This window comes from Pelophylax lessonae (genome assembly GCF_965119305.1).
Source record: "Pelophylax lessonae genome assembly, chromosome: 4".
In the NCBI taxonomy this organism is placed as follows: Eukaryota; Metazoa; Chordata; class Amphibia; order Anura; family Ranidae; genus Pelophylax; species Pelophylax lessonae.
Window position 1 is genome coordinate 333,712,178 of NC_138771.1, and position 26,317 is coordinate 333,738,494.

The 26,317-nt window shown below is 45.9% G+C and overlaps 1 protein-coding gene across 1 annotated transcript in view; it reads left to right on the forward strand.

Moving 5' to 3' along the window:
* ATP6V0E1 (ATPase H+ transporting V0 subunit e1) overlaps positions 1 to 25,376 on the forward strand; it is a 44,789-nt gene extending 19,413 nt beyond the window's left edge. The window contains exons 2-3 of the mRNA XM_082254614.1: positions 3,626 to 3,673; positions 25,249 to 25,376. Of these exons, the coding sequence (XP_082110740.1) occupies positions 3,626 to 3,673; positions 25,249 to 25,342 (142 nt within the window). The 3' untranslated portion in view covers positions 25,343 to 25,376. The remainder of the gene's footprint in view (positions 1 to 3,625; positions 3,674 to 25,248) is intronic.
* Positions 25,377 to 26,317: the final 941 nt, after the last annotated feature.

The window sequence follows — 26,317 nt, forward strand, 5'->3', positions numbered from 1 at the left end:
TGGTCTGACACGCGGAGATCGCCTCGAGGACTCTGGTGGTGTCAGCAGCAGCACCAGTCTCGGTGGCGGAGGCCCCATCTTCTCCCAAGGGATCCTTCTCCTGCCTCCTTAACTTGTCCAGTGCTATAGCAGTAGAGGACACCTTACGTGGCGGCAACATGCTCCGGAAGATCTTGGTAAGGTATACCACAGCTTTGTATAGGACAGTGGAAGCGGATGGGCACACAGGATAAGCGAGACATTCGATGGGACTGGATTGAAATCGCAGTCCAGTGTTCACATCGCTGCGCCTATTTTTTTTAAAAAAAAAATTTGCCTAGTTTTTATTGAAAATAAAGTCACGGATGTGACCACTCGCCTCCACAAATTTGCATTGAAATTGCACATGGCAGGCAGAAATCACAATGCAAATTTGCACCGAATTTACAGCACACAAGTGTGAACTGGGTCTCTGACCCTCTAAGATGCTCTTTTTATACTCAATCATGTTACTGACCTGTTGCCAATTAACCTGAATATTTGTAAAACGTTCTTCCTGCTCTTTCTTGTTAGGCTCGGTTCACACTAGTGTGGGCCGTTTGTCCCCTGCTTGCTAGGGCACGGCAGCCCGTTCATTTGAATGGGTGGTTGTTCTATGTGAACTGCACAAAAAAGGTGGATGCATCTTTTTAAATACGCAGCTGCAATGAAACGTCTTTTTGACCGCGTGGTTTTTCCTGTGATTCCCACACCCACGATCACGCTGTGGACTGAGATGCATAGGGGTACCTCTCAGATTGAATGGCAGCCCTGCGTGTCTTGCAAGAGCAGCCCAATTCGATTGTTGGTGCGGGAATCGCACAGTACGGGCTAGTGTGAACCTCGCCTCAGTAGCACTTGTTTTGCCAGCTTTTTGTTGCCTTGTCCAAAATTTTAAGACATGTTACTGCCATCATTTTCAAAGTGCAGCTTTTTTTTGTTTTGGTTTTTTTTCTCTCTGTTTAACTTTTTCTATTTTCTATTGTGATTTAAAATATTGGTTTATGTGGTTTTCAAATAATTGCATTCTCTTATGTAGATTTTACACAGCGTTCTTTTTTTGTAATTGAATGTAAGTAAGTTTGCTTTTTGTTACTGGTACCCTGGGCAAAATGAAGCACTTTAAAACCCCACTGTTTGGCAAGGTTTTTTTTCTTTTATATTCCTGGAGTTCCGCTTTAATCAGATTGAAAAGACCTTATTGTTACAATTCGGGAGACATGGCTAATGGTCTTATTTTGAGAAGCACAAGTCTGCATTGTCTAACCTCTATAAGGTATAAAATAGTTCATTGTGCCTATTGCGACCATTTAGCTTCTTTTACGTTGGCAGCTTCTAAATTTCCCTACTATGTTGTGTTTTATACTTTTAATCCCACAATCCAGGTAGTCTGTGAATCAAAAATTAAAGCAACTGTAAACCCTAGCCTAAATGAATTATGGTTAGTTTGCTTATGATACACAGTGCTTTAGCAATCTCATTGTTTTAAAATAAAATACTTTTATTTTCACTTTTTTTGTTCATCCTTTTTTGTATACATGATCCCCTGTAGTTTCTTCCTGTCTACGTGTACACAATCCAGAAACTGCTGCACATCATAACTCAGATGGTGGACCATGCCTGTGCAATGTATGTTGGCATGGGCACTAGTAGGTCTTGTTCACACATACGGCCAGGGAGTGGTAAAAACAGACGGTTGATAAATATTTTTACTGCCTACCAGGAAAGATGGCATGGCAAGCAAGTACATCTGTATACATTACTGAACCTCTTTGTGGTGTGCCAATTCAAACAACTTTTTGGGGTAGAAAAACTTTTTTTTTTTTTTTTTTTTTTTGGGCAATGGCGACAAGGTCACTTTAAAACAGGTCCTTCGTGCTTTCTGTAGCTGCATGTACAGTCAAGCAATAAATTCTCACAAAAAAACAATAAAGAAAAAAAACCATACACATTTCAGTCAATTGTGTTAAAGTGATTGTAAACGATCAGCTTGTAAACCAACCCGTTCAGTTTAAAATAGAAATTAAAGCCAAAACATTTTTGTATAGATAAAAAAAACAGGCATTTTTTTTTTTTTTTTCTCTTTTTTTTTTTTTTTTTTGAGATCCCATTCCTTCTGTTCTCAGCTGCTTAAGAGCTGTGGGGAGGAGAAGCAGCAGCACACGAAGTTTCCCAGTGACTGGCTGTGCAGTGGGGGCATGTCAGGACAAGTATTATCATTTGAGGAGAGTACACGAGGTAAACAGAATAGCTAGAGAACTGACCACGCTGTGCTCTCCTGCTTAGTGTGGTCAGTTTTTTAATAGGAAAGCAGTATAAGGGACTGGCAGGAACACCAGGGATTTTGCATAAAGGAAGCAATACAAAGAGAACAGGAGACTTTTCTCATACAAGTACATGGTTACAGCAGGCACATATCTGGAATATGAAGTGCTGAGGTAGCAAACACTTTGCATTTTAATACCAAGCCATGTACAGATAGAAAACGGGAATCTGCTTTTCACATGATTGGATAATTGAAGGAACTGCAAATGACTATTCTCCACCCCCTAGAATATCGGCCTCACCTTCTGGTTCTTTTGTAGTACAAACTAAATTGCTTATTAAATGGTAACTCCACTTAAATGGGGAAAAAATAGAAAATAAAATAAAAAATTAGTAAAGCATATACAATTGCTGCTCAAGTCCTGTTGTAATTAAATGTTATTAAAAACGTTTCCTTTTCATTCTGCAGCTCCTGTAAAATGCAATGAAATATATGGGTACCCGGAGGTGTTCCGTACTCAGAAGGGCCCCCCCGAAACATAATTTCCTGCTTGTGTGATTGGCTCACTGATTTTCCCAGTCTGCACTAAGATACAAGTCAGATTTTTGGCATCCCCTGCAACAAAAATCTAATGTTTTGTGAGATACTTCCAATAGGAACACGTCTAAAGGGATGCAGAACCTGCAGTTTTCCCCATTAGAGCCCTACAGCTGTAGCAGCTGGTTGCTTATGAAACCACTCATTAGACTCAGCACAGAGGAACAAATAATGATTTCTTCAGAATAACAAAAGGTAGGAATCTGTGACTGTTTGGTAAAATCCTTGTAATGTACAGAGAGCGCCCACTTTTCTTAAGTTAAGCTTTAAGTAAAGTAGTGGTGCACCGAAATGAACATTCCAATGCCCAAACCGAAAATTCAGGATGCACTTGGCTGAAAACAAACTGATAGTTTAAAAAGAAAAAAGTTTCAATTTAATTTGTGACTGGTGATTTTGCTTTGAAGTCAATAGGACGCAGCATGCCATTATCAGCACACTTTCTTTTTTTTTTCTTATCGGGAAAACGCTGATAACCCTATCTTCGGCTGATAGTTTTAAGAGGCCAATATATTGGTGCATCCCTAAACTGAAGTAGTGCAAAGTGTAAGGATGACAGTCTCAGTGCAGGAACACATTGTAACTAACCACCTTTTTACTGATCTAACTTTTTTATAGTCAAATATGAATTGAATTGGCTGCTATAGGTTACTGTCCTTTGCATGGCGCTAATATTAGTGAATATGTTTAAGGAAAGAAAGCTATTCTGTGCGTTCCTAACAGACATATTGTGTTCTCTTACAGAGTCATTAATACAATGCTGGTAACGTGTGCAGTTTGCTGCTATTTGTTGTAAGTATAAACACAACCATATTTTGAGTCAATATGATCTAACCTTGCTGACCTTCCTTTTTATTTACTTATACAAACCTTTTGTTTAGAAGACTTCAGGTTGTATACCTGAAGTCTTATGTCATTTCCTTCTGCTTATTTTGCATGTTTTAACTAGGCTATGTTCTGCCTTATGGAGTGTGTGTGTGTGTGTGTATGTATGTATGTGTGTATGTATGTGTGTGTGTGTGTGTGTGTGTGTGTGTATATATATATTGATTGTGGGCAAATACGAGGTAAAAAAGAAAAGCACATACTGTACCTTGATGCTATGGGCAGCCCTATTAGCCCTCTACCCACTTTCTATTGGACCGGTAGAGAATTGCCTGTAGGACATGCAACTAGCTATAATGTATCCCCACTAGATAGCTAATGTAAATGTCATACTCTTTTCTGACCGACTCCTAGTTTATAGTACAGCAGCTCCAGTTAAGTTCAGGTTATCTCCTGCTAAATTCTTGCTTTTTCTTTAAAGTCCTTCTCTGTTCATCAAAGCCTGTTGTGTGACCTTTTGTATTCTTGTTTATACTGTACACAGACTTTGATTGGAATTGGGTGTTTTTAACCACTTAAAGACCAGGCCTATGTCTGAAATTTGTTGCTTACAAGACAAAACCAGTATTTTTTGCTTGAAAAAATTACTTAGAACCCCCAAATGTGTATGTGTGTGTGTGTGTGTGTGTGTGTGTGTGTGTGTGTGTGTGTGTGTGTGTGTGTGTATATATATATATATATATATATATATATTAGGGCTGCAACTAACGATTAATTTGTCTGTCGACTAATCTAACGATTATTTCAATTTTTTTATTTTTTTGCTTAATTGTTTTTTTGATTAGCTAATTAATCCTGTAATTCAGACCCCCTCAGTAAGCCCCCCTCCCAGTGCAGACCCCTCAGTAAGCCCTCCCACCTAGTACAGACCACTTAGTAAGCCCCCCTCCCATTGCAGACCCCTCAGTAAGCCTTCCCACCTAGTACAGACCACTTAGTAAGCCCCCCTCCCATTGCAGACCCCTCAGTAAGCCCTCCCACCTAGTACAGCTGGCAGACCCCATGAACCCCAATAACAGATCCTATACACTCCCAGCTGGCAGACCCCATGTACCCCAATGACAGATCCCATGTACCACCAGCTAGCGGACCCCATGAACCCCAATCAATGACAGATCCCCATGTACCCCAATGACAGATCCCCATGTACCCCAATGACAGATCCCATGTACCACCAGCTAGCAGAACCCATGAACCCCAATCAATAACAGACCCCATGTACCCCAATGACAGATCCCATGTACCACCAGCTAGCAGACCCCATGAACCCCAATGACAGACCCCATGTACCCCAATGACAGATCCCATGTACCACCAGCTAGCAGACCCCATGAACCCCAATGACAGATCCTATACACCCCCAGCAGGCAGACTCCATGAATCCCCAACAACAGATCCCACACACCCCCCAGCTGGCAGACCCCCATGTACCCCCCACTGACAGGTCCAATAGACTCTGACAGGTCCCATGTCCCCCCAGTATTAGATCCCATGTCTCCCGTGCACCCCAATTCCAATCCCAGCACATGACTCCGGACACTCCCTTAGTAAATGCCTCTCCCAGGTCTATGACCACCGCGGTCTTCTCTCCCTGCGGTCTTCTCTCTCCCCAAAGCCCCCCCCCCCCGTCCCCAGCCCCCCCCCCGTCCCCAGCCCCTCGTACGGCGGCATCTCCTCCTCCCCGGGCCCGGTGTTCTGCTGCGGCGCACTGATTTCTCCCGGCCGGAAGCGGCGCTGCGGCCGGCCAGGGGGCGTGTGACGTCACACGTCCACGCCTTTCACGCACGTCGACGTTTTTTTGTAGTCGACTACGTCAACGCGTCGTGGCAGCCCTAGTATATATATGTATGTATGTATGTATGTATATATGTGTGTGTGTGTGTGTGTATTATATATATATATATATATATATATATATATATATATATATATATATATATATATATATATATATATATATATATATATATATATATATATATATATATATATATATATATATATATATATATATATATATATATATAAATATAAATTTTTTTTAGCAGAGACTGTGGAGAATAAAATAGCGGTCGTTGCAATATCTTATGTTACACAGTATTTGCGCAGCAGTCTTTCAAATGCAATTTTTTAGAAAGAAATGCACTTCGCAGAAATTTAAAAAACTAAACCGTAAAGTTAGCCTAATTTTTTTGTATATTGTGAAAGATAATGTTGCACTGAGTAAAAAGATACCTATCATGTTACGCTTTAAAATTGCACGCACTTGTGGAATGGCGACAAACTACGGTATTTAAAAATCTCCATAGGCGACGCTTAAAAAATGTAACGCTTACCGGTTTAGAGTTACAGAGGCCTTTTGCTAGAATTATTGCCCTTGCTCTAACAATACCTCACATGTGTGATTTGAACACTGTTTACATTTGTGGGCGCGACTTATGTATGCATTCTCTTTGGGACAGGGGTGCTTTTAAAAATGTAAAAAATATATATTTTTCTTGACTTTTTTTTTTTTTATACACTGACCCTTTTAAAAAAAAAAAAAAAAAAATTCTGATCACCTTTTTATTGCCACAAGGAATGTAAGCCTTCCTTTTAAAAGTAATACGCAGATACAGGTACTCTGTCTGGAGTGATCTGGGGTCTAAAAAAAATTTAAACCCCCCTCCTCTGCACTTCAAGTATTCAAAATGCTATAAAGTTGGCGTTTTTGAATACTTTGAATTTTAAATCGGCCCTGTTGGCTGCCTAGTAAACTGGAAGGGACATTGTGACGTTGCTTTTGGTTTATTACATCGGACACCTAATCAAAGCCGAATCCAGCTTTGTTTGGGACTCTGGCCAGCCAACAGACGTGCCAGCTGGTTGCTCGGGTCTCTGGGTTGGATGGGAGACCTAGGCGGAGCTCCGGAGGGGGGGGACGTCCCCTCCCACTGCTTGTGATAGCGACCGAGCAGCTGTTTAGCCGCATCGGCTGTTACCACATGAAAGCTAACCGTTCGCTCTAAAAAAACGGTACTGTGGTGATGTCACTAGCTGCAGGCATCACCCCGGTACAACCACTTTCTTAAAATAACGTACAGGTATGTGATTTTGCAGGAAGTGGTAACTAAGCTGTTTAGCTCTCATACAGGGTTTTGTGTTGCTGTGCCACAGCTGCACTTTCCGGATTCCACTGACATTTAACAGAAAATTAACAAATAGACTTTAAGTGGTTTGAGAAGAAAGCTAACAGTATTTGAAAAAAGCTAAGTGTAAGTTCACCTTTTCAGAGAAAATGAAAAGGTCAACTTACACGTTCCACACCCCCTCAGTCCCAGCTCTAATTACCTCTGAGGGTGATGAGCTGTCAGTGCAGCAGTCCAGGGATTTTAAGTCTCAGCTCCACCCATTCTTTCTGTAAGGCTTCTGGGACAGATCAGAGCAATTCTAATTGGTCATCACCAGCTTCTGACCGATTGGAAACACTGATCCATCCTCGAAGCCCTACAGAAAGAAGTAGGAAGAAAAGCAGGGATTTCAAATCTCCGGACTGCAACACTTGCTGCATGGGCATTGAGAGCTCTTCCATGGAGGGAAGTACAGTGGGAGGGGTGGGGTAGTGGGAAGGGTTTTTTATTTTTTTTTTCCTGAAAAGGTGAACTAACCCTTTAATTTTTTTTTTTTGCCCCTTTTCAGATCCCTATTAGGTCATTGGTGACCTCTTAAAATAGGAGATTAGTATCTTTTTTCCAGGGAAGGATAATTAAACCCAAGAACAAAAGTTTACTATACGTAGCTTGCCAGTCCTCAGATGTGGTGGTTGCATGTTGCCCTGCACAGCTGCTCCAGCCATAGTAAATTCCCCTCCATGTTCTCCTTATTCTGTAAATGTATTATTCCATCATCCCCAATTAAGAGTTAAACAAAGCCCAGCCTGGGTACCAACTATGGCACCCTCCATGGATACAGTGGGTAAGTATAGCCACCCAGGACAGGAAGTGTTGTGTTTGCAGGATTACCAGACGAAAATTAAAAAGAGATGGCAAAACATGTGTGTGTACATACTGTATGTATAAATATAGGCACCTCTTCCAACTGGAACAGTAAACCTATTGCCAAAAACACTTTAAAAGGAAGCCCTCCTCTCGAACTGGTCAGTTATGTTTTCATCAAACCTAGTAGAAGGTGGCTCAATGCAGGAATCTCCTGTGCATTTTTACACTCACCTTTCTTCATGGTGGGACCCCCATCCATCCTTGCCCCTAGTCCCTTCCTCTTTACGGGCAGCGAGAGGTCTTGGGTCCATTTCCTTTTCAGTGCCTAGGGAAGGCCAGTACTGGGAGGAGACTGGCACTAGTAAGGGAAAGTCTCTGTTTGGGTATGCTGCAGTCTGAGTTCACTCGACCAGTGGCCTCGGGTGAGGAGTCCAGGTGAATAGGAGAAATCCCCAGCCACATTAAACAGCATGACTGGAAGACTCTCCCCTGTCAGGTATTGAATACTGACAGCCACTTCTCCAGAAATTTGGGCAGTGTATGGCCTTTCTAACTCCCTCAATGTACAGTCTGTGGGATTTGAGTAAAGGCCCAGTTAAAGAAGCTGCTCTCTCAGGGTTCCTGCATAAAACATTGCTGGTATGACACTGGTTGTGGTGGACATGTGGAAGGAGCAGATCTATACCTGCCAGTATTATGACTAAGCTCCCCCCATGACTAAGCTCCGAGGAGCGGAGCGAAACATGTAGGGGGAGTGGCCTGGCTGGAGTCCAGGCTGAGACTGCCACTTACCCCTATCTTAAGGATGGTATGGATGTACGGTCATAGGGAGACTTTTCTTCACTTTACCTGCCTGTACCTTGTGCATACAGAGTGCTGAATCAGACTGGGTCTGAGTGCAATAACCAGTCCAGTCAGGACGGGCATGTTTTAACTGGCTAAAAGCACAGGGCCTGGTGTTTAATAGCCAGGAGCCTGGAAACTTGTTTGAGCAATATAAGTTGCTAAAAGGGGTTGGCAACTTCCTACATGACCAATATATTATGGTAATGGATTCTTCTTCCTTTAAGGCTACATTCACACAGGCGTTTTTGCCATGGGACGAATAGCAACTGCAGGAATCTACAGATTGCTGCTGCTGTGTTTGACAGATTGTCAGCAGCTGCAGCTATTCTTGGCTGTTTGCACAGCTAGCGATTAACTGCAGTGGTTGGTGCTGGACGCACACCAAATAGCCACTCACGTGTGTTCTACACAAAATAAGGAATCTGTAGATTCCTACCACTGCCATACACACTATAGCAAAACGCCCATGTAAATGCAGCCTAATTTTTTTTCAGTTAATTGCTTTATAGGTGTGTCTGCCTCCCAGGTGTTTGGCCTTCATGATTACACCGGTTACAGCCTCCAGACTGTTTGCTGCTGCAAGCTCAGTGTTGCAATATTTCACCTCCAGTTTGTTCCAGAAACCTTAAATTCCTACTAGACCAGGAATTGATCAGGTTGATGTTGTATAGCTTCTCCCTCCATGGTTATAGCCTTATTAATTGGATTTATGTGGCCTTCTTTTACTTGGAAATAGTCTGTGTAAGGCCACTTAAATATACTACCGTGGCTATGTGAGGCTACATGCAGAAATCCTTGCCACTGCACTGCAATGGAAATCTGTCTTGCAGTATGTTTGGGGTTTTACATCCCCATTTAATGCCTTATGTGAAATAACCACATTGGGGGGAGTTAACCGAGTGGTTCAAGCACCATGCTTCCACCACTCTTCTAAACATAAAATAGAGCAGATGCTGTTCCTAATTAACAAAGGGGTGTAACCCTAATCTGGTATGTTTTTATCTACTACTGCGCTGGAAGACGATATGAGAAGTTCAGAGAATCCTCCGGGGGCCACAGGATTCCTGCCCTGGTGGTGTTCTTTTTCTGTTTTTTATGTTTTGCTTGAGATTTCATCCTTTAGCTCTCATTTAATACTGACCAGTTTTGCAGAAGGACTTCCTTTATTAAAGTGTTTTGTTTTTGGTGAGGAGTTTCCTGTTCCTGTTGGAGGAGGTCCCCCATCTCTCATGTGCTGTCCTGAAGACTAATGGTAAGTCCGATTTTCTCAATAGCCTTGCTGTGTGTCGGACATTTCTGCCTACCATAAAGGCTGGGAGGTAGAGCAGAGCTTTTGTAAATGTTGTGCACTGGGTAAATTAACCCTGGACGTTTTTAGGGTTTAGTAGCAACACAAAACAGAAAAGTGACTACTGTACAGAATGGCTAAGCAAAGCTCTTTAAAACACTGTTAAGATAGAGAAATGATTTTGCAAGTGATGGAATAGAACGATAGGTGGCTCCCTAGAAATACTTCAGTAAAGATATCGGGAGAGTTTTCTGCTACTAGAACGACATTATATAAAGTATAACTTTACACAAACTTCTAAATACACAGTGACCGTGCATTTATTTACAGTGTACCTGCCAAAGGATATGCAATTTTGATCAACCATGAATGTGATTTACTAACCTCTGCCATATTGCACAGATGGGGAGATCACCCCACTTTCTTGTTCAGCATTACCGTTTTCTGTAGCAACTCCCTGCTAATTGGTTTAGAGTACTCTTTATTCTTTGCATAGAGATGTGACCTAGCCAGCTGCAAAGATGAATAAACAAAACACATCCCTGGCAGATGATCACAAGATTAATTGTAAAGGACATATCCTTTGAGATATAGAATTGTTTTGTATTAGCGATGTATTTAGCTTTCCCCAAATACCCCATTAATCGGAGTATGGTTGCCACCCTCTTAGTTTCCCACAGCTCAGCTTGGGTCCAGAGGAAGATGTCAAATAAATTGGAGATTTTTCATTCAGTGGTTCCTGTTCTCAAGTGCTTTGGCTCTTTTGGACAGGGCCATGGAGGTGAATTGCCTACAAAGCAGTGTTACAAAGGGAACCACTGCAACTATTTTGGGAAGGCAAAAAGCCTTGACTTTCCCTGATAAAAGCTAAACTCATGTTTTACATTACACCCATGTTTAGAGTAAAGCATGGTCGAATACACCATAATGCAAACTGTTCCCTTGCTTGAATCCCTGGGTGCCCGCACAACCGAGTCATCAAAGCCTTAGATTGCTTATAGTGAATGATTACCATCTTGGCTGAGGGACTTTGCAGAGTTTTGCCGGTGATCTACAGATCGTTGCTTCACTTCCTCCAGTTACATAATGGCAGGTCCATACATCTATATAAACTGAAGCAACTGTGCTTAGTGCTGTTAATAAATTTCCCAATAAATTAGTCACAGCCGCACTCAAACCCAAAATACAAGCGCACGGATAATATCACAATATTGTTGCGCTGTGCCTTTAAATAGATTAAACATGCTTAGAGCGAATAAAACACATGACTCAAAGTGCCAAAACTTTAACCTTAAGTGATCCATATACTGTATATAGTAGTAGAAAAAAAATATAAAATACAGTCCATCCAAGTGAAATCCAAATTCTCCCAGTGTGTTCCACCGCCACACACCGTCTCTTACCGATTGCATTTACCATACTTGCGATTACCATATAAGATCTGTTGCCACAAAATGTCTTGGACTTGGGAACGACAGAGCCCACCAGCAGGGACTGTGGTAGCAAATAGAATGGTTACACAACAACAACCTGCAATTGAGCATGGCAACTGGACAGCTTCTGTCTCCGGTTTTCAAAGCCTAATTGAACAATCCGAAGACAGAAGCAGATTGGGTACTATGCACAGCTGCTCCATTTTTTAAAAATACCCCTTATTGCCCCAACACATATGTAAACTTTCTGTATTAAGACCTTTTCAGACCAGTGAGTTGCAGGAACATGCATTAAAGTAATTTGTAAAGCTTCCCCGCCCCCCCCCCCCATCTTGCAGGACAGCCACCTTTGAGAGACCTAAGGTCCTCCCTTCTCAGGAAACACCACTTCAACCGTGAAGGTTTAAACTCCCTGTCAGCCAGTGCCCTTCAGTTCTGGTGTTTCCTCAGGTGGGGAGACACCACCAGAAACTTAGGCTGAACAGCCGGGGGAATCTGTGGCTGTGCTTCCTGTTAAGGGGAGGCTAAGGTCTCTCCATGTGTGCAGCTAAGGGTCTGGTTGGGGAGCCCGGAGTACCTGTAGGGCTGCCTGGCGTCACCCCAGCTTCTCCTTGGGGGAGGGGGGGTGGTCAGAGGCTGTGGGGGTCCGCTTTGTCGCCCAGGGGGGTGCTGCAGAGGTGCGGCCGATCCTCCCGCATCTTGCCGCCAGCGTTTAAGCTTCTTACTAGGCCGAGTGGCTGGTGACCTCACTTCCGGGGGAGGTGCGCACTTCCGTCGGACCCGCGGCTTCTGGTTCCGGCCGCTGGAATTTAAAGAGCAGACCAGACACAAGGCTGGTGTGAGCCAAACGCTGTGGGGACAGCTGAGAGGCCCAGCAGGCGTGCGACCACTCCTAGATATGTCAGAAGCAGAGGCTACAAGCACTACTCCAGGCAAAGCCGGCACCAGCCATCCTAAGCCAAGGGGAACCCTGGAGTGGCGTTCCCTTACCTTTTCCCCCACTAGCTCCGTGGTGTGGTCCCTCTTTGTTGGTCTGGAGGGGGGAGTTTGGGGTGGTTCTGTGACCCTGGTGGTGGTAGGGCCTTGCTACACTCCTGGTGGCATGCTGTGCTTGCGAGAGCACTGACAGAGGCTGAAGAGCAGGATAGTATAGCTTCAGGCTCTCAGGTGGATTCGGAGAGAGAGAAGGGGTGGAGGTACAAGTTAACCCTGGAAGAGATGAAGGATCTCTTGGCAGCCATCCACACCACCTTAGGAATCCAGGAGGAGAAGACTCTATCTCTTCATGACCAGATGTACCAGGGCCTGGGCGAACAGAAAAGGAGGGTCTTTCTGGTACATGACGTCCTGGTAGAAGCTGTCAAAAAGGAATGTCAGGACCCTGAAAGAAAGCCTTTCTTTTCGAGGGCCCTGAAACTGAGATTTCCCTTTTCAGAGTGAGAGGCGTCCATTTGGAACAAGTCCCCTAAATGGATGCAGCCTTCTTTCAGGTCTTGAGGCAGACAAACCTATCCTTCCGTTACCTAGGGCTCTTTCTCTGATCCCATGGACAAAAGGATGGATTTACTCCTAAAAAAGACCTGGGCTTCTTCGCTTAAGCCCGCCATGGTTATGATGGTGGTTGCCCGTAATCTGGAGTATTGGCTAACCCAGACTAAAGCACACACATTGAGGCTGGCACCTCCAAGGAAATCTGTCTTCCTTTCCTACGCTCCTGCAGGGCGTGGATTATATTGTGGACACATCAGCCGAATCTGTCCATACATCCGCTAGATCTTCAGCCCTGGCCAATTCAGTAAGGAGGGCGCTCTAGCTTAAGACTTGGCAGGGATATAGCGGGTCTAAGGTTAAGCTTTGCGGATTCCTTACAGGGGGCAAACTTGTTTGGGCCAGGCTTGGAAGCTATCCTAGATCAGATGGCTGACAGGAAAAAAGCCTTTCCTGTCAAGCGTGGATGGGGTGAACAGACTAAAAGGAAATTTCACCCTCTGAAGAAATTTTCTGCTCTAAGGACCGAGGGGTGGGAGAAGTCCTGGGGCCAGAGGAGCAGAGGCTGAAGGGGGGGGTTTGCCCTGCTTAACAGCCCAAGAAAACTTAATGATGAGCTGATCACAGTGGGAGGAAGATTGGGGGCCTTCCATCCACAATGGGAAGTGGTCACCTCCAGTCAGTTCATTTTGGGGATCATAAGGAGGGGATATCATGAGTTTTCAAGCCCCCCTCCGCGCAGGATGTTCATCACCGATGTTCCAAGGTGCGTGGAAAAGGCCTTACTTTTCTCACTGGAAAATCTGGGAGAGCAGAGGGTTGTGGTGAAGGTACCACCAGAGGAGATAGGCGTGGGGTTTTATCCCCACATTTTCATTGTGCAGAAGCCTTCAGGCAAGTTCAGGCTTATCCAGAACCTAAAACCCCTGAATGCCATTCAACGAGCGTGTGCAATTTTGAAGCATGACGTTACCGTTTCTTATTTTTTAATTCAAAGTGTTTTTTTTTTTTCCTAAAAATTTGCGTTTTGTAAAGTATTGCAACAATCTCCATTTTATTCTCTAGGTTCTCTGCTAAAGAAATTTATAATTTTTGGGGGTTCTAAGTCATTTTCTAGCAAAAAAATACTGATTTTAACTTGTAAACAAGAAGTGTCAGAAATAGGCACAGTCCTTAAGTGGTTAAAGGAATTTCATTATCCCAGTGTAGCCGCCCCATTTTTAGTTAAAGAGGAAGTAAACCCTCCTCTGCAAGTTGTACCTATAGGTAAGCCTATGATAAGGATTACCTATAGGTACTGTAAATATCTCCTAAACATGTACTGTTTAGGAGATATTTACCTTACATGCAGCCAGTGACGTCACTGGCGCATGCGCTCTGAAGGAACGGCCGCTGGTGCCGTTCCTTCAGAGCCCCGTGCCATGACTGTCGGCTCCTGCGTGCGTGCGCGGGAGTGACGTCACCGCGGCTCTGACCAATCAGATGGCCGGATGCCGTGATCCCGGTAGACGGCAACTGAACAGGTCGCCCGTCATACAGGTAAGTGGGCGGCACAGCGGGGGGCTCGTTCTAAGGTAAGTATTTCATAATGAGCTAGTATGTGATGCATACTTGCTCATTATGTGTTTCTCTTGCAGGTTGGAAAAAAAAAAAATTGGGGTTTACAACCTCTTTAAGGGAGAGCACTGGATAAGAACGGGGATTGGATGCTTGCTTTCTGCGCCCAGGAATTGTAAAGACCTAGCCTTAGCGGGAGAGAATAGGAGAGCAAGCAAAATAAACTGAATGCATGTACTTCAAAGAAGGAAATATTGGTATGTTCAAGTGGTTGTTATTTTATGAAATAGAAAACTTGATTGATGTGAATTAAAGTGGCTGTAAAGGCTGAAGGGTTTTTTTTTGTTTTTGTTTTTACGTTCATGTCCTCGGATGTCCCAGGCTCTCTCTTGGCTCCATTTGCTGTCAATCACAGCCAGTGAGCCAATGAAGAGAGAGAGAGAGGGGGCAGGGCCGAGCCACAGCTCTGTTTCTTATGTACACATAGAATGGGGCTCTGGAGCAAGCGCACACCGGTGCCCACATGGCAAGCGGCTTGCTTGTATACCCACAAATACTAGCAAATGCCACGCTTCCTGCTTGTGTGTGCCTGCTCGCAAATACTTGTAAGTGATATACAGCCTATTCTTGTGTTTTTTTTTTTTTTTTTTGCCAGGAATGTCCAATGTGAATACATCAGTACACTGTACAAAAAGCCTTAACATGAAAACTGCAATCTTATTACTTTGTACATTGTGTTATCAAATGCAACAGAAGGTACTAATTATCTCCTAAGTATTTCTTCCTTAACCCCCCTCTGGATCGGAAGCTATTCCCCCTTAATGACCAGGCCATTTTTTTGCGATATGGCACTGCGTTACTTTAATTGACAATTGTGCAGTCGTGAGACGCTGTACCCAAATAAAATTAATGTCTTTTTTTTTTTTTTCCCCTCCCACAAATAGCCTTCTTTTGATGTCACCTCTGCAATTTTATTTTATTTTATTTATTTTATTTTTTTTGTGCTATAAACAAAAAAGACAATTCTGGAAAAAAAATACTTTTCTTTTACTTTCTGCCATAAAGCATTCCCAATAAAAAAGAAAAAAAAAATTTGAAAAATCTAATTTTTTGTCTTCATTTTCGGCCAACATGTATTCTGCTACATATTTTGGGTAAAAAAAAAATCCCAATATGTGTATATTGATTGGTTTGCGCAAAAGTCATTGCGTCTGCAAACTAGGTGATAGATTTGTCATATTTTTTATTTTTACTAGTAATGGCGGCAATCAGCAATTTTTAGCGGGACTACGACATTGCGGCAGACAGATCGGACACCTAACTGACATTTTTGACACTTTTGTGGGGACCAGTGACATTACTACAGTGATCAGTGCTAAAAATATGCACTGTTACTGTAATAATGACACTGGCAGGAAAGGGGTTAACACCAGGGCCGATCAAAGGGTTAAATGTGTCCCTAGGGGGTTGTTAGCTCAAATCTCGTCAGGAGGCAATCGCGATGATATACAGCCCTTCAGTTGCTAACCCCCCTCGATAGTGAATTCCCTCTCGTCCGGCCGGGAGTTATGACGACGCATAGCACTCAAACTTAGTGCAGTCACAACTGATTTTATTGCAAGTTTAGCTCATATTTAAGGCATGTTTTGAGCGGGAAAGACTGCTCCAAACTGGTTTACAATTCATCAGTCAAATTAACAATAGCACATCTCAGACAGAACAGTACATGAAAGGGCCTTTGCTTTCGCCATGCATCTGTGTCAATATGAGGTGTTCCCGTATCTGAATCTGTGTTTTGTCGGAGAGTCGCCCCGTCTGCATTCAGTTGTCATGTGTTAATGTAAGCAATTGTCAATTGTTTATGGGTGGCGTCAGCAATCTCTATGCAAAATGTCTTGTAATCTAAATGCAAAATATCCAACTGTCAAGTGTTCAAATGAATGAATGGGGAGGTGGTTTAACATGTCGTCTAAATGCAAAATACAGCTGGCTGCTGTCCAAGGTGGATGAATGGGTGCTAGTCTGGCTTGTTAAATCTGTAATTGCAGGGGGCCACATTTCATCGTAGAATGAGCCCTAACAAAATGTAATATGAAATATAATTTCTCTTACGTCCTCCGACAGTCGCCGCCTCTTCATATTCGTCACATATGGGGTATTAGACTTTGCTCCGAAGGAGTAGCTAGGCAACAGAATATGTTAACATTAAAGCTTTTAACATATCCCACCCTCAAGGGGTGGTCCCCTCAGTCAATACCCTCCTACTTCCTGCAACCATATCTCAGTTTCAATGTCTAGCTTGTCAGGAGTGGCTGGCTCTCTCTGTGCTGGGGCTTTGTGCCCCAGACTCTTTCTTCTTTTTTGATTTTTTGTTTGAGTTTTCTCTCTACCTTTACTTAGCTGTTCTTTTTGTCAGCGTTAGTTCTTCGGATGAAGAGGATCATGCGGGCTGGGTCTCGGGCTGATCCCCCTGGTCGCAGGTCGTGGGTCAGTGGCTTCCCAGCCTGCCATCGAGCGTTCAGCCAGGTAACGCTCCTGGCACAGTGAACAACCCATCCCTGTTCGGTGCAGGGATGATTGGTGAGGTGGCTACCTCACTGGACGCTGTGCGGTTTCTTAACCCCCATTCTGTGCGTCTTGTATGCGACTCTCCCTGCCTCATGTGCAGCGGCTTGTTCGCCTGTGCGGGTCCCCCACGCCATTGTGAGGTAAGTGTATATATGTGGGGACCTGTCTGTCTGGGGGGGTGTCAGTCTGGGACTGTGTAACCTGCCTCTGTTCACACTGTTTGTCTCCCTATCACTCGGCTGCATGCTGTGGGCTGCAAGGGGGGGGGGGGGAGCTGTGTGACACTGTGTGTGTCAGCCTTGTCAGTGTGAGAAGCTGTGTGCTGTGGGGCATGTTTTGGGCATGTTTGGGCACTATACAGCGATCGCTGCGGAGATCTGACATGTTTTTTTATACATGGATGACATGTGTGCATTACTGTACTGTGGAGCGGCGGTTTCGGCGCCAAACGGCGCCATTTTGCCTACACTCGCTCCGGCCGCATGTTCTACATGCATGGCGGCCATTTTCTTGTAGCCTCCCATAGGCTTTCATAGAGCGCCCCGGCAGCATCACTTCCTCTTCTCCAGGAACACCGATCGAGGCAGCAGCAGCGGCGAGGGTCTCCTCAGGTTATATCCTTCCTATCCATTGCCTGTGTCAGTTTTATTGTCCTGTGGGGGTCTCATTGTGCTTGTGTGTGGTGCGGTGGGCTGCGCTCGCCGCGCTTGTTAAAGGGGCAGTTAACCCTTTCTTATCCGGCATTTGTAATAGGGGCAATGGATTCTCAGGAGGGCAAATTTCCTACCGCCTTGGTGGAAAGCCAGGGGACCGCTGTTTCCCCCCCAGGGGGGGATTTAGCCACTATTGTGGCTGGCCTTGCTGCTCAGGTGCAGATGCTGGTGGCTGCTCAATCTACTAAAAGACCCAGAGTTTCTCTTTCCTCTGATTCTGAGGGTGAAGGTGATGGGGCTGTTATGGCGGGGGCCTCCTTATCGGGGTCCCGCTCCTCCCTGGATCTAGTGGGGTCCGAGGTGGAGGCTGAAGTTGAAGGGGTTGATAATTCTCCCCCTGGCTCGCCTGAAGAGCTTGCAATCATGGATGAATTGATTGCTTCCATAAAACAAACGCTGCGTTTGCAGGATGAAGTGTGTCCCCCCGCTGCCTTGGCGGCTTATGGGACGCAGAGAAAACGCAGGACGCCGCAGGTTTTTCCCTGCAATGATGATTTTCAGCGCGCTGTTAAGGAACAATGGCGCAATCTGCGCAAACCTTTTGCTGTACCAAGTAGGTTCAAGCTGCGTTATCCTTTCTCGCCTTCCACTGATGAAAGGTGGTGTGTGCCACCCCCAGTGGATCACGCAATTGCGGTTTTAAACCAATCCACTGCGATTCCTGCAGAGGATTCCCCTGTGTTCCGTGATGCCACGGATAGGAGATTGGAGTCTCTTGCCCGTCATACTTATTCTGTTACGGGTTCTATGCTTAAGGCTCTGTTTGCCTCTCTCATGGCGGCCCAGGCGGTCGCAAGTTGGACGCAGATGCTTAGGCGCGTCCTAGTGGCCGATTCGGCCTCGCCGGCGACCCTGGATATGGTGGATCAAATCCACCAGGGTGTCATGTATCTGTGTGATGCAGACTTGGACCTAGTCCCGTTGGCTGCACGTGTGCACAGCGTGGCGGTGTTGTCTCGCCGCCTGGTTTGGTTGAAATGTTGGTCGGTGGACCAGTCTTCACGTAAGACCTTAGCCAATCTGCCTTATGATGGGTCTCGCCTTTTTGGGGAGTCCTTGGATGTGTTGATTAAGGGGATCACCGGAGGTAAGAGCACTCTCTTGCCCCATTTCCCCAAGGCTAAGGGGGCTTCTGGGAAGAAGCATGCTAATTTTCGGCCCCCTCAGGGGTCCTTTCGTGCCTTTCGGTCGCACTACAAGGGCAAACCGTTCAAAGGTCAAGGCTCTCAGAAGAAGCCCTGGTCTGGAAAACAGAAGTCCGGTCAATCCGGATCCGCAGCCCATAACAGTGCGGCCTGAAGGGGCGCCCTCACCCAGTTTTGGGGTGGGGGGACGCTTGCTCGGTTTTCTTCAGCCCTGGTTGGCCCGCGTGCGGGACAGATGGGTTCAGGAGATCGTTCGATCTGGTTACAAGATCGAGTTTCTCTCTCGGCCGGAGAGCAGATTTTTTCCCTCAAATCTTCAACTGTCTCCAGAGCGTTTACGGGACCTGCACCTGGCGGTGCGGGACCTGAGGGCTCAGGGAGTGGTAGTTCCGGTGCCTCATCGGGACAGATTTCGGGGGTTTTATTCCAATCTGTTCACCGTGCCCAGAAAGGAGGGCAAGGTTCGTCCAATTCTGGACTTGAAGGCTCTGAACCGCTCTGTGCGGGTTCGCAAGTTCCGCATGGAATCCCTGCGGTCGGTGGTGGCTGCCCTGGTTCCGGGGGAATTCATGGCCTCCATCGATTTGAAGGATGCGTATCTTCACATCCCCATTTTCGAGGGTCACCAGAGGTACCTTCGATTTGCCATTGCGGAGGATCACTACCAGTTCGTGGCGTTGCCTTTTGGTCTCGCCTCGGCTCCGCGGGTCTTCACCAAGGTGCTTGCACCGGTTCTGGCATTATTGAGGGCCCAGGGCATTTCTGTCCTGGGGTATCTGGACGACATTCTGGTTCGGTCTGCGACCAGCCAGGGTCTGGTGAAGGACCTGTCTGTCACGATGCAAACTCTGCAGGAGTTTGGTTGGACGATAAATTTTCCAAAGTCGACACTGAGTCCGTCGGTTCGTCTTCCCTACCTGGTAATGATTCTGGACTCTGTGCAGGCGAAGGTCTTCCTGCCGGAAGACAAACTCCGAACTCTTCAGGAGGAAGTCAGGTCCCTCAGGGACGTTCCGCACTCGTCTCTGCGGACGTGCATGAGATGTCTGGGATTGATGGTCTCGGCCTTCGAGGCGATTCCCTTCGCCCAGTTTCACACGCGGGGTCTCCAAGCGGAGATCCTGTCCATGTGGGACGGGCGACCTCAATCTCTGGATCTTCAAATCTCGTTGAGTCATCGAACCAGAAGAGACCTTCTGTGGTGGCTCCAGTCCCCGATGGTGTCCGGGGGCAAGTCGTTTCGTCCTATCTCGTGGACGGTGATCACCACGGATGCCAGCCTGTCGGGCTGGGGTGGTGTTCTGGGCGTTCTGTCCGCCCAGGGAATTTGGTCGGAGGGGGAGTCTTCCCTTCCGATCAACATTCTGGAATTGCGTGCGATAAATCTCTGTCTTCATCACTGGACGGACCGGCTGCAGGGCTGCCCGGTTCGGGTGCAGACGGACAATTCCACGGCGGTGGCCTACATCAACCACCAAGGGGGCACCAGGAGTGCCCGAGCGGCTCGAAGTGGCCGACATTCTGTCTTGGGCCGAGACTCATGTCCCGGCGATAACGGCGGTTCACATTCCGGTGGGGGGAGAACTGGCAGGCGGACTATCTGAGTCGCCAGACCCTGGATCAGGGGGAATGGTCTCTCCACCCGGCTGTCTTCCGGATGTTGTGCGCGAAGTGGGGTCTTCCAGATGTGGACCTGTTCGCGTCTCGTCTCAACAACAAGGTGAGAAGGTTCGTGGCAAGGACACGCGACCCTCGGGCAGACGCGTCGGACGTGTTAGTGGCCCCGTGGCATCAGTACAGGCTGATGTACGCGTTTCCACCGATTCAGTTGCTGTCCAGGTTCCTTCGCAGGTTACACTCGGAACGCAGCACGGTGATTCTTGTGGCACCGGACTGGCCTCGCCGGTCCTGGTACGCAGACCTCGTGAATCTGGCGGTCGACGCCCCGTGGCGTCTGCCTCTTCGAGACGATCTCCTGTCTCAAGGACCGATATACCATCCTGCTTTACAGTCGCTGGCTTTGACGGCCTGGCTGTTGAGACCGAGGTCCTGAAGGAGAAGGGTCTCTCCCCAGAGGTCGTTCATACCTTGATCAACGCGAGGAAGTCTTCCGCGGGGAAGGTTTATTACCGTACTTGGAAGGCCTATTTGGCCTGGTGTGAGTCCAGGGGGGTTTCCCGAGTGCTGTCCTTCCTTCAAACGGGTGTCGATCAGCGTTTGGCGCTGGCTACGATAAAGGGTCAGGTGTCTGCGCTGGCCGTTCTGTTTCAACGTCCCGTGGCTTCCAACTCCTTGGTTGGCACTTTTGTTCAGGGAGTGCGGCATCTGGTTCCTCCTAGGAGGGATCCTCTGCCCCCTTGGGACTTGAATCTCGTTCTATCTGTGTTACAACGTGCTCCTTTTGAACAGATCAGGGAGATCTCGTTGTCTATGTTGTCCAAAAAGGTCGCCTTTTTGGTTGCGATCACTTCGGCTCGCAGAGTGTCAGAGCTGGCGGCTTTGTCCTGCAAGTCTCCGTATCTGGTTGTTCATTTGGATAAGGTGGTCTTGCCACCTAATCCTTCTTTTCTTCCGAAGCGAGTTTCGGAATTCCATCTTAATGAGGATATTGTCTTGCCTTCGCTGTGCGCGAAGCCTAAACATCCAAAGGAGGTGAGATTACATTCTTTGGATGTTGTTCGGGCGATAAGGGTTTACCTTAAATCGACTGAGTCTTTTCGAAAGACGGACTCCTTGTTTGTTCTTCCAGAGGGTCCTCGGAAGGGCATGGCGGCGTCGGCCTCTACCATCGCCAAATGGATCAGGCAGACCATTGAACAGGCCTATGCTTTGCAGGGGAAGGTTCCCCCTGTGCCTGTGAAGGCGCACTCTACTAGATCTCTGAGTACGTCTTGGGCCTGTCGTCATGGGGCTTCTGTAGCCCAGGTGTGTAAGGCGGCGACTTGGTCGACCGTGCACACTTTCACGAAATTCTACAAAGTAGATGTTCAGGCATCGGCGGATGCTTCCTTTGGCCGCAAGGTTCTTGGTGCGGCAATTCCCTAGGGTCCCTTGTTGGGGACCTCTGGCTGTTGGGATAGGTTTTTTATCCCCTGGTTATGTCTTTTCCTGGGTTGTTGCTCCTGTTGAGCAATTATTTTTCCTGTAGCCCAGCTGGTTTCCTTCCTTTGGTAAGGTTCCTATCTTTGATGCGGACACTGCGTTGCCTTTCGGCGCGGATGCGTTTCCCACCCCTCATGTTTGCACTGCTTTGGGACGTCCCCATATGTGACGAATATGAAGAGGCGGCGACTGTCGGAGGACGTAAGAGAAAACGGAATTTTTGTAAAATCTTACCTGTAAAATTCCTTTCTCTGAGTCCTCCGACAGTCGCCGCCCCCGCCCCTCTTTTGGGGTTTGGTTGTATACTCTACTGCTATTCCACTGAAACTGAGATATGGTTGCAGGAAGTAGGAGGGTATTGACTGAGGGGACCACCCCTTGAGGGTGGGATATGTTAAAAGCTTTAATGTTAACATATTCTGTTGCCTAGCTACTCCTTCGGAGCAAAGTCTAATACCCCATATGTGACTAATATGAAGAGGCGGCGACTGTCGGAGGACTCAGAGAAAGGAATTTTACAGGTAAGATTTTACAAAAATTCCGTTTTTTGTAAGGTACGTTGATACACTCTTTCAGGGGTACTTTCTGTGTGGGGGTTGTTTTCTCTGAATAAACAGAGACCTGTGTTCCTAAATAAAAGGAACAGATCCCTGTGTTCATAACTGACAGAACAGCAGTCTGCCGTGTTTACAACAGCAGACCGCCGTTCTGTCTCTACGGGGAACGATCGTGGGTGCCCGGCGGCAATCACAGCTGCCGGACCCGCTGATGACTCCCCTTGTAGCCAGTTAGGTTGTTTCGCGGGACAAAGCCGACTTGCCCCAGTATATGTACTGCTGGGAGTCGGCAAGTGGTCAAAGGAGAAGTGCAGCCCAAGCTCGTTTGGCTGTACTTCTCCTGTGGATCACAGGAGGGCAGTTCGTTTTGCACTCAAGTGACCCGTTTTAGCACCCAGCGAGCTGAAGTCTACTGAGAGGCGGTCCAGGCTCGGGCAAGATCGCGAGCATGGAGCCGGGATCCGCCAACATGCCTAGATTGGCACCCAGCTCAGCCTCTCACTGAGCCGCTGAGAGCCTGAGCCGGCCACTCCCGCCCCCCTCCACAGTCTAGCGCTCCAGTGAGCGAGGAGGGGGCAGAGCAGAGAGCTGCTAACAGCAGCCCTCGGGGAGGTGTGAAAATTGAGTGGTTTCTGATGTTTGATCCCTCCGTTCTCAGTGTAGAGGCATTGGGGGACAGATGCAGCATCGGAGCGATGCTGCATCCACCTAGGTAAGTATAAATGGGCACGAACCCTGATTCCCATACTTCTTTAATGATTTTCCCCCAAATAACTGTATATAGGTTATACTGTGTGTGTGTGTGTGTGTGTGTGTGTGGGGGGGGGGGGGGGGGGGCAGTTCAATAAAGAAAATGCTATAGTGGAAAATAATATATAGTACCTATAATACAAAATCTGTAGTTAATTCTGATAACATTAGTCATTGTGTGGCAGAGGGACAGCAGTAGAGAGACTCATCCTACGCATATTGAAGGGAAACTTCTCAATCGCAGTGTGTGAGTCACATCTAGCAGTTTTATTTTGGAGTCACTCACGCTGTTCCGAAGCTTATCTTTTTACTCAGCAACTAATACAAGCCGAAATACGATTTAAAACAAGGATACGCCATCTTTTCCTTGGAGCTGAACTGAGGCATGGAATTCATCTGAAATAGCTGCTGGAATTTCTGGGGCAGCATTACATAACCTTGTACTTTCCAGCAGATCTGCAATCTCTTCCTGGCGTGCTCCTTTTTTTTTTTTTTCCCCTAAACCCTGCAATGCAACAAAACAAGACTGGAGAAAATGCTGTGTACAGTGCTCCTGAGAAAGCTATGCGTTTTCAGTCTCTCCTGACACTACAACAAACCTTTCTAGCCTTTACATTTATGAATTTTTTTTTTAAATAAATTGCAGGTTTGTGTATTTAAAGGAGAGCAGGGATGCTGCTGTTAATTTTTAAAGATTTTGGCTCCTATATGCATGGATTGGTCACTAAGCCTGGGTTGACACTAAATGCGGTGCAAATTTGCTGTGGATTCGGCACTGCATCTAAATCCCAACCCATCCATGCGAACGGATGGCGGAGTGCATGTCAACGACACCCCCGCAATTGGTTTGCAAATGCAAAATGCAGAGAGATTTGCAGAATTCGATCACATGGGTGTGAACATCTATGCAATCGAATTCTGGTCGGAAAAAAAAAAAGGGTCCTTCACCAGTTTGGAGGGGAGTCTAGCAATGAAGTCCTTCAGTTGGAGGGTTGCTAGCGGCAATAAGCACCCAGATTGAGTGTATCCCACAATAGGTCTTCCCATCCGCCCCCACGTCTGAAAGAAACGTATATTCTCACCTGGCAGGAACCAAGGATAGTCCCCCAGAGGAACCTCAGGCTTTATATAGAGCTTATAGAGCCTCTAGTAGCTGGTTCAGATATTTTGCTTGACTTGGAGGCATTCTGTCACTAGAGGGATGGGTGGCAAACCTCTGGGGAAAAAAAAAAAAGGAAAAAAGATAATTGTGTCCTGCAAAACGCATATCTGTCAATATCTTTAGCATGCAACACTCCCTTGAGTGTCCACTGCCTTGCGTCGTTTGGAGTCCTGTAGCGATATACAAGTTGGAGGATTGAACTGTTGGGGGGGAACAGACATCTGACACTTCAGAAGTGTTGAATGCTAAAAACTGGAAGCTGGCCATGCACTAGTATATTTTTGAATAAAGATTCATATCAAAATTCTCAGTACATTTGATGACGTCACAATCTTGTTTGCTTTTACATTCAATTTCGGAATGAATCGACTTTCCTGAACAAAACCACATAGATTGTTAGACATTCGTTCTTTCAAGAGAAATTTTCCATCCCGTTCCTTTTAAATTCTCTCACTGCTGTGGCCTAAAATGAATTTGACCCCACTAACGGTTCGAAAATTGAACAAACATTCCTAGAATGAAAATTTTCGAACAAACTTTGACTAATGTTTGACCAACTTGACAGAGGCTGCAGCTGCACTGGATCGGGAGAAGGTAGGAGACCTGGGCTGTCAGACAGGTGAGTTATTATTTTGCAGGACACTTTTATCTTGATTTCTTTATAATCTGACAGGGTTGGGTAATTTAGCGTCCTTGGCTAGTAGCCTCGCAGACTAAATTATGTGACTAGATAATTGCGGGTGGACAGCTACATGCATTTTCTCTGTTGCTGTTTATAGTCTTAAGGATGGCACCTTTTATGTCTTAGTTTCTATTTTGTAAAAGTTTTGTGCAGGTAATGTTGGAATTAATTTTATATATTATATCTAACATGTTGTTTTTTCTTTTACATGCAGCTGGCTCATTGCAATATTGGCTCAGGTTAATCCTTTGTTTGGACCACAGCTGTCTACAGAAGTCATTTATTACTTGAAAAGCCACTGGCCTTAAATATTTTCCCCCTGTGAGCCCAGGTAAAAAAAAAAAAAAATTTGAAAGGAATCTAGACTCCTTTATTTTTTGTGTTCATGGTGTATATTATAATATAAATGTGGGGTCAAGTCACAAAGGCTCAGTTCACATATATGTGATGCGGGAACCCTGTAAATCCACTGCGGGTTCCTGCAACGCATTCAAATCGCAGGCAGTTCACACAGCCATATGCAAATCGTTGGGGGTGTCAATACAAAGGTAACTACACCCCAAGATCAGTGTGCACATCGCAGTGTGAACTAACAGTTCAGACATGAATCGGATCGCATTGGCGTGAACCGCCATGCGATCCGATTCTGCTGCGGACCCAAAGAAAAGGTCCTATGCATGTTCTGCCTGATTCAGATGTGAATTCAGCCATACAATTTGTATGGCAGAATTCGCACCGCATGTGATTTTCAGAGCAGAGCGCTCCGCATCACATGCGATGTCTGTCATCGCTATAGTGTGAACCGGGGCTTAAGGATTCTGCATGCGATATGAAGGTTATGTGACTAATTTTTCAGAAATATCGAATGCGATGAGTCAATTCATCAAGGTAAAATGTCAAATGTGAGGTAATACCGCAAAAACATCTAATTAAAGTCAATTCACTAGGAGCCCTTTGACACCGAGGAGCTTTTCAAGCACTTTGGTGCTAAAAAAAAAAAAGCACCTGAAAAGCTGATGAACACCTATTCCCATTGAAATCAATGAATGCTTTCACTTTCACACTAGGGTGGTGTGGTGAAAAAAATCCTGGAAGCAGCATCTTTGGAGCGCTAAAAAAAGCACCTCAAAAACGCCCCTCTCCATTAAAATGAATGGGAAGTGCCTGAAAAGTGCCTCAAAATGGTTCTTGAAGCAGTTTAAATCACATGCATCAAAAGTTCCTGAAAAGCACTGCAAAAGCGCTCAGTTTTTTTTTTTTTTGGCACTAGTTTTCAAACGCCT